Source organism: Anastrepha obliqua, chromosome 3 (assembly GCF_027943255.1).
Source record: "Anastrepha obliqua isolate idAnaObli1 chromosome 3, idAnaObli1_1.0, whole genome shotgun sequence".
NCBI classification, from domain to species: domain Eukaryota; kingdom Metazoa; phylum Arthropoda; class Insecta; order Diptera; family Tephritidae; genus Anastrepha; species Anastrepha obliqua.
In genome coordinates this window covers 92,121,932-92,130,822 of record NC_072894.1, presented here as the reverse complement: position 1 = coordinate 92,130,822, position 8,891 = coordinate 92,121,932, and the positions used below count along the sequence as shown (strand labels likewise).

Here is an 8,891-nt window from a genome sequence, read left to right as displayed (position 1 = left end):
TAATAAGTCTATTGATTTCTTTAATTTATTTTAGACCCCATCTTCACATATCCATTTTGATTTTTTTGCACATTCATTGGCGGAAGGAAATGAATGGTGCCAGCCTCAAGGCATAGCAATGAATATTATTTATTTCAGTATTTATGTTTATTTAACATTTATTTCTTATCCGGTACGTTGCTGGCTCATTTAATATTCAATCAATTTTCCACACTCATATTGCATTTTAAATTCATTTAATATTATTATTGAACTAATTGTGTATAGCATTCCAAATAATCACTCAATTGAATGCATAAACAAAAATAATTACCATACATTCGAGTAAAATAGGAAGGGCAAATTCTGCCTACATAAAAGGTCTTTCAAATTGACGCCTCATCGTATGTTGTCATCGGCCATGCTTCTGCGCCATACGTTAGGACGGGTAATGATGATAGCCTTATAGCTGTTAGTTTTGTTCGTCGAGAGAGAACTTCACTACTCATTTGCCTACCTAGTCCAAAGTAGCACTTCGTCGAGAGATTATCCGTTGGATTTTATCGATGTTGATACTGGTTCCTAAATAAAGAAAGTCTTTTACAACCTCGATGTCATAACTGTCAACAGTGACGTGCGTGCCGATACACGAGTGCGCCGACTGTTTGTTTGATGACAGGAGATACTTAGTTTTGTCCTCGTTTACCACCAGACCCATTCTCTTTGCTTATTTGTCTAGTTTGGAAAGGTCTACGATGTCAATATCGTCGGCATGTTCCAGCAATTACACGCGCTTATAAAAAATTGTGACTGAGCGATTAAGTTCTGCCGCTCGCACAATCTGTTCCTGGTTAAAGAAGTCAGACCCTTTAAAGATAAAATAACTCTTTCCCGCGTTTGTTCTATCTAGGTTGGTATATGCTTAATTCATGGTATATGGAGATCTTATCACAGGAATAGAATGGGTGAAAAACATCTAATATTTCTGTCCAATTTCCTTCTTATGCTCCCGTGTCTTATTAATTGGATTAAAGTCGCTTGGGTGCAGAAGGTCGATTCTGTCGTTTTCTTTTGTGTTTAATTTAATTCAAGCTGACATTAATTGTGCGTTTCGCATTCAATTTTTTATTCCGGCGAGAACTTTACGAACCTTTTATCCCTTTTATCTTAAGATGTTCGAAACTAATTTGGACTCCGATGCACTTTGGACATATTAGCACTAAGTTAAGAAACAGGAAACACTTTTGTGGTTTTTAATAAAAATTAAAATGGAAGGAGCGAAAATTTTAAAGCAGCCGCATGTGAGACATAGGCATTTCACATTTCGCTGTTCAAAGTACTTCTGATTGCGACCTTTGTACAATATCGATATTAGCGGCATACGTTAATGAAAATTTGGGCTCAAGTGCCAATGTAAGTGTGAAGTTGTAAACGTTTTTTTATACTTTTTTCCAGAATATGTACTTATATTTTCCATGTAAGGCGGGTAAGGCACACCAAGTTATGTAATATTGCATTTCCAAGGAGTCGTAGTATTGCACACTGTGCTGATATTACGAGGCGTGGTTTTGGCTAAAGCATGGTTTGCCTCATCAAATCATCATCATTGCTTCCCTGAATCCCTCGCGGGACATAGATGATATTCAGAGAAAAATGCTATTTTTTAATATAAATGATCGGATGTTTATTTCATTATAAAGAGAAAAGTATGCCGTTAATAGTGGAAAATAACATCAGGCAAATGACTACCACGACCACGCTCACAGGACAATATCCTTTTCATGAAAATTTCCATAACCGAATTGCAAAGTAGCTGTCCTATGTCCTCGTTAGCCTAATGAATTACATCTTTGAGGTCTTAAATCGACTCTGGGCTGTTGGCGTAGATCTTCTCTTTCACGTGGCCTTAAAGAGAAAAGTCACAAGGTATTAAATCACAAGATCTCGGTGGGCCGTAAAAGATCAATGGTTGCGTTGCTTGTGTGGCACGTAGCGCCGTCTTGTTGAAAATAAACGTTGCCCAGATCAATACCATCCAATTCCGGCCATAAAAAATCGTTAATAATCAATAATCAAATCAAAATAACACATGTTATTGGAAAACCATATATAATTTCATCACATTACCAATTTTACTATAATTTTGATTGATTTATAGCAGAGAGAACACATTTTTTTTCTTTTTTTGAAAATTACCGTCATATTGCTGTTGAGCGCTTTCATACAATTTCAATATTTAATTATTTTGAACAAAAAGTAATATTTTTGAAATATATTAATTATTGCTCGAGTTAACTTGCGAACGGATAAATAGGCCGACGGACAGACAGACATGGCTAAATGGAGCATTTTGATATATTTACTTACATACATTGCTTTATACTGTTCCATTCAAATTTTATATAAACAAAATTAGAATACCCTGCCCTCAAGTACGCCAGTATTGATATTTACATGTATATTAATCTACTTTATGGATTACTTAAATGAATTCCTAATTAGTGCATAAAATTTATTATTTGAAATACTACTAAAATACGTGGGTAAGTACATACATAAAAACATATACAAACTTAGGTCTATGATCCCTCTTGTTGCAAATCGGGTAAATTATTCAAAAATTCATTTCTCGTATCTTCGATCAGTTGCTGATACCACGCATCATTAGCACTTGCTGCATCTTTTGGAGTTACGTTCGAAGGTAATGGCTTCTCTGTAACAGTCTGGCTGTTGATGTTGTTAGATTTAGTTCCAACATCAACAGTCTTGGGCTTCACTGCCTGGGTTACGTTTTTCTTGAGCATATCAACACTTAAATTTTTTTCCGCATTATTTGCTTTGGCCTTATTGTACTTGTCCTGCACATTCTTTTTATTCGCTTGCTCGTCATTGGCAGGCTTCTGCTGCTTGCTATCTCCAACTTCATCACCCAACATTGATGGCAATTTAAATGGAACGATTGGGAAGTCGGAAGGTAAAAGATCATTTACCGTCTCAAAACCGATATGAGTTTCCGCTTTACCAGGTACAGTCTGCAGTGGTATTTTACCGTCGATAATGTCTTGCACTGCCGCATGCCCGATATTTTCGTGCACGTTCCCACTCATATTTACATCGATTCCGTGTTGATCTTTGATTGCGTTGGCTAGGTGTTCTGGTGTTTGACTATTAGTCAAATTTAAATGAAGGTCCTTATCGTAAACCACTGCTCCTGTGGGCATATCGTGTGGACGTTGCATATGTATATCTGGTCGTTTGGTCGGCCAATGCGCTTGCCATTTCTCGTGTTCGCCTGCCTCAAATGTGCGAGTATCGTGCAAAAAACCTCGCTCATTGTCTGACAAAAAATGGGTGACAATTACTCGTCCATCTGGACGCACATGCCCAAATGACCCTTGCACGCTGCCATTCACGTAACGTCTTTCATCTCGGAATTGCACATTTCCCGTACGATTATCGTTCACTTCAAATCCAAAAGCATAAGTATCAGGGCCTTAAAAAGAGAAAAAAACAATAAAAATATTAGGTGACATTGTTTGCATAAAAGCTCTTTAATTTCAAAAGCTGTATTTGATGATACGCACCATATGGGTCGCGCTGAAAATAAGAGCTTGTAGCCGGGTTGCCGCCAGACTTCTTTATGGCTTGTGCTTTAGCGTAAGCTAAGCTTCGATCAAATGTGGCAGCTGCATTACTTTGGTGTGCTTTTAGGCATATCACGTAAAGCTGAAAATAATGTAATCAATATACGAGTATAAGCAGTACCGATTGAAGGTGTAATACATGGTATTATAAAGGGTGATTTTTAAGAGCTATAGGATAGTTTTTTCAAACAAACACACGTAAAATTTTTATTTAAATCGATAGTACAGTCCATATAATTTAATGTTTGAAGATTATTTCATGCAAATGTTGACCGCGACTGCGCTTCAAATGGTCCATCCGCTTAGTCCAATTTTGACATACTCTTTCCAATGTTTCGGCCGGTATCTCACATATAAATGCTTTAATGTTGTCTTCCAATGCGTTAATTGAAGCAGGCTTATCTGAATAGACATGAGCTTTAACATAGCTTAAATCACAGCTCCGAGGCGGCCAATTGATATCGGAATTTCGGCTGATTATTCGGTTTTCAAAAACGGTAGCCAAAAGTTCGAGTGTAACTTTGGCAGTGTGACAAGTTGCACCGTCCTGTTGAAACCAAATGTCGTCCATGTCATCTTCTTCAATTTTTGGAAACAAAAACTCGTTGAGCATGTCACGGTAACGCTCGCCATTTACTGTAACCGCGGCTTCTCGCTAATTTTTGAAAAAAAATGGCCCGATGATGCCGCCAGACCAAAAACCGCACCAAACAGTGACTCGTTGTGGATGCATTTGCTTCTCTACAGTAACGTGTGGATTTCCTGAGCCCCAAATCCAACAATTTTGCTTATTGACGTAGCCACCGATGGGAAAATCAGAAAAGAAGAAGAAGACTCACCACTTTGGAAATAGGTTTTCAATATTTCCCAATTTTGTTCAAGCGTATAACGTCCCATTTCGTAAATATCAAACCTTTAAGTAAATTATGAACACATTTGACATGTCATTTGTGTTACCATTCTAAGAAAAATAGGTGGTTCAAAAAGCAAACGCTATATGGCCCACCCGTTACATGCTTTTTTTAAATATTTATCTGACGAGATGCTTGCTTCTTCACATTCTTTGTTAAACCACTTATTCTTGCCTAACCTTTTTGATTTTCTTTGTTCCTTATCCACGCCTGCTCTATTGCTTCTTGGAGAACTTGAATATTAACATCTTTTACTCTACTTATAATTCCGATATTCTAATTTAAGTTTTCTTGATACTTCTCCATTTTTTAGATATTCCAATCCAACTTTGGCAATGAGCAACATTTTGACATTTTGCTGGCTCTTCCACCCAACTTCAATTTAATTGGCAAATTTTCCGACCAACTTTTAAAATCAACTTCAAAGTTCAAAATTAAGCGTTGTAACACATCTTTTTTGACTATACAGTAATCTATTGTCGATTCTCCCACTTCACTGATGAAAGGGAAATTAATTAAATAATCCGAAATCATTACGAAAATCAAGCAATATCTGTACCATTCTCTATCTTATCCTTTGAATTTCTTATTTCGAACCATGTACCGCCCCCTACCAAGTCTTGGAGCTGTTGTTGTTGTTTACCAATTCGCACATTCATATCAACAATTAGAATGGGATTAATATTATTATCTTCTAAGAAAAGTGTAATAATATTATTTATTTCTTTCCGCCACTCAGAATGACTATATATTGTATGTATGTGGGAATCAGTGTTAATTCCTCAGCTTAATTATTAATACATGTACATGTACCAGTCAGGGTTTATATGTTTAAAATGGATTTTCAAGCTGATTGCAGATCTTTGTGTACGGTTGAAGTTAGAAGATGAAGTTATTATATTTTTAATAGAGCAAAAAGTATTATAGTTTTATTTATTATTCATCAGATATTTTTAAAAACTCAATAATTTAAACACGTCACTTCAATGAAAGATTTGTAACATCTCCACTTTAAAATATAAAATTAAATGTTTCTTTTTAAAACATTCCTTCTATAAAAATATAAAAACATGTAAATAAATAGAATAAAACATAGATCTTTAGACATGTTCACGTGTGAATACCTCCAAAATTGAAAACAACATTTCCAAAGATTTAATTCTTAGTATTATAGTCATATATGATCAATTCAGTATAATTAAAAAGAAAAATTCCTCAAAATTTCGATGTAGAAAGAAAAAATTGAGTACATAAACCACACTCAATTAATAGATGTAACTAGTCTCCGTCTTTTACTATTAAAGGGCCAAGCAGTACCAAATATTCAACCAAGGATGAATTCTTTATGCACATTTTAACAACACATCCAGCTCATTAATACGAGTATATAAATTTTTTTTTTGTTTCTAACGAATAAGAGTTTGTTAAATACTCATACATTTTATGTGAAATAAATTTTCTTTATAATTTAATATTAGCAATTCTTTCAAATTCGTAATGTTCGGTTATACGTACACTTAGTACCTCCTAAACGGGGTTACCAATATACTTATAATTGTGCAGCTGAAAGGGGTCGCAACTAGCAAAGCTTTGAGAAGCCCTAGTCTAGATGGACTCCAAGGTAAATGACACAGTGCCTTTGAGGAATTTGCCAATTTATGACACTCTTAAAAATTTTTGCATACTACGCACAGATGAGGGTGTGGAAATTAGCGTGCCAACATTGTATGTACATATCTAGATATGTAGTTTATAATCATCGGAGTGAGAAATTTAACTGCATTTTTCCATGTCTTTACTGGCGAGCGGTTCCTTACTTCTCTTATTCCGTTACATAATAAGAACAACCAAAGAATGCATTCTAAGACACATTTTCATGAAAGAATTGCCTCCGATTGAAATACTCGTATACAAAATACTCGTATAATTGATATTCAGTACTTTTGCTCCCACATATTATATATGTATGTATGTATGTATGTATAATCTCGGATGCGGTCAACAACCCTTTCAATTTGATTATTCACGCATTATTTTCCCAATACAAAATCCACATGTCTTACCAAATATTTTGACTGATTAATCCACTAACAAAAGCCATCGCTAAAACACTTAAATACCAATAACCACAGAAACTCAAGTTAGAGCAATTACACAATATAAAAGCATTTAATTTTCGACAAATTTATTTGTTTTCATTCACAAATCACTTACGGCAGCAACAGCAAAAATAGTTTGTACACGTTTGTTTAGATCGTAGCCGTACATTCTGCGAATATAAATTAACTTCAAGCTACAGGCCATACAGGTGGAAGAAATCATGCACTTTCGATCGTTAGAATATCGTTGAAGAAATTCTATTTTGGCATTTTATCTACGCTGAGCCTACCTTCGCACTCATTGATGGGGCAACGCTTACTGAGCATTTAGCACTTAGCAGTGTAGCCAGCAAGTGTTCTAATGCCAAGAAATGAAGAAGTTCCGCCAACGATTGGCTAAAAGAATACTCGCAAATATAGTTGGATCGCAAAAAGTTACTCAATTAACACAGTAAATATATTTTTTGCTTTGCTTTCTTCATTTGCATATACCCCCCTCGAGAGGGTCACTGTCGGAACTATATTGGTTACACTCGTACCGAAATAGAGAGTTGTCAATTAGGCGTGAGGCGTAAATTAATTTATTCATTGAAATAAATTAGGTTTTAGCAGTTTATACATACAGTAAATAAAAAAATTGCGTTAATTTTCAGTTTCAACAACGATAATAAGTAAAGAAGTTCTAATGACTTTATTGTTAAGCATAATTTGCTGATTGCATTACGCATACTCATATGCCTATACATACCGTGGATGTTCTAAATTAAGTTGCATCTTTGGGGAAGTACTCGATATAATAATCTTATAGATGTGCATATGCATATGTATGTAAATGTTTATTGTTTATAGATTCCGTTTGTCATTCAGGCTGAAATTGAAGCAATTTCAATCTGTGCGAGAATATATGTATTACAAGAGGGGCAGCAAAGGTGGGCATATAGCTATATACTCGTACAGTCAAGCTGCATTAAAAGCACTAGCTTCACATTCTGTGGAAACAAAACTAGTGTACGAATGTCTTAGCAGCCTAAACCAACTGAAAATTGTACTTTACTGAAATTGCTTACGAATTCGCCAGGGCGGAGTGGTCCAGAACCACATTTTAGTACCAACTGGGCAGAAGCTAAATGCAGGATAAATAGTTGGGACAATTAATTACCCATTGGGAAGTCACACAAGAACTGCGTCAAGCCAAAAGGCTTATACGACCTTTTATCTGCAATAGGGAATTGCATAGCATACGTAAAAGAGACGTCGGGAAAATAGTAGGTTTTCCAACGTGTCACTATTACTTAAGGGGACAGATACCTGTAAACGGCCATATTTTCCCTGATTTTCATTAAAATTATTTAAAATGAAGAAGTCAATCTATTCTTTTCAAAATTGGCATACTGTTTATTTATACATTAAAATAACATAATTTTTTTTTTTTTTAATAATTTAAAATCGCGGATGTACACTCAATTCTTCCAGGAAGGTCGCAGCGGGGCTTCTCAATCGGTGGGCATTGTAGCATCGGCGTCAATGACCTGAATGCAAGAAACCAAAACTTTTTTGTTTATTAATGTCATAATTTCTATATGAATTAAACAAAAATGGAAAAAAATCGCGGAATAAAATGCTTAAAAAAATGAATTTTGGGACGAATTTTTCTACTATTTTTGCTTCGAAAAAATTAGAAAGTAATATCATAAAAAATGTGTGTGCAAAATTTCAGGGAGATCGGTCAATAACTTTTCGGGTTATCGTGTACGCCAATTCGAAAAATATAGTTTTGAGAAAAACGCGTCCAAAGTTTAAATACAACGTAACTATACCTCTCCCAACGCTCGAACGCAAAGAATAGAGTCGTCACGGTTGACGATCTACAAAAGAAGAAATACTTCAATTTACGTTCTAAAAACTTGTTAACAAATTCTTAAAGGATTATATTAACATTTTATGAACAACGAAAATTTTACAGGTATCTGTCCCCTTAAATTACCATCTCTCAAAAATTCACATTGGAAATGAGACAGAGTGTAGACTCTGGCGGAAGGATGATGAAATCACAGAGCATATCTTACGAAACTATATTGATTTGACAAAGACAAGACTGCACATCTTTGAGCGAGATCAAATCGATCCAAATGAAATCAAGAATGCTGCAGTTGCAAACATTCTGAAATTTGTCCGTAAGGCGGAAAATGCTGAAACGGTTGAAAGAATTTGGCTCTCAACCGATTCTCAACCTGAGGCAGGGAACATCTGGGTTAAAT

The 8,891-nt window shown here is 35.3% G+C and overlaps 1 protein-coding gene across 1 annotated transcript; it reads right to left on the bottom strand.

The window, feature by feature from the left end:
* Positions 1 to 2,504: 2,504 nt before the first annotated feature.
* On the bottom strand, positions 2,505 to 6,934 carry LOC129241754 (uncharacterized). The gene is made up of 3 exons (XM_054878253.1): positions 6,749 to 6,934; positions 3,564 to 3,705; positions 2,505 to 3,472 (listed from the first exon to the last, which is right to left on the bottom strand). Exons 1-3 carry the CDS (start codon positions 6,854 to 6,856, stop codon positions 2,559 to 2,561), a joined length of 1,164 nt encoding a protein of 387 aa, XP_054734228.1. The 5' UTR covers positions 6,857 to 6,934; the 3' UTR covers positions 2,505 to 2,558.
* Between the last annotated feature and the right edge of the window lie 1,957 nt (positions 6,935 to 8,891).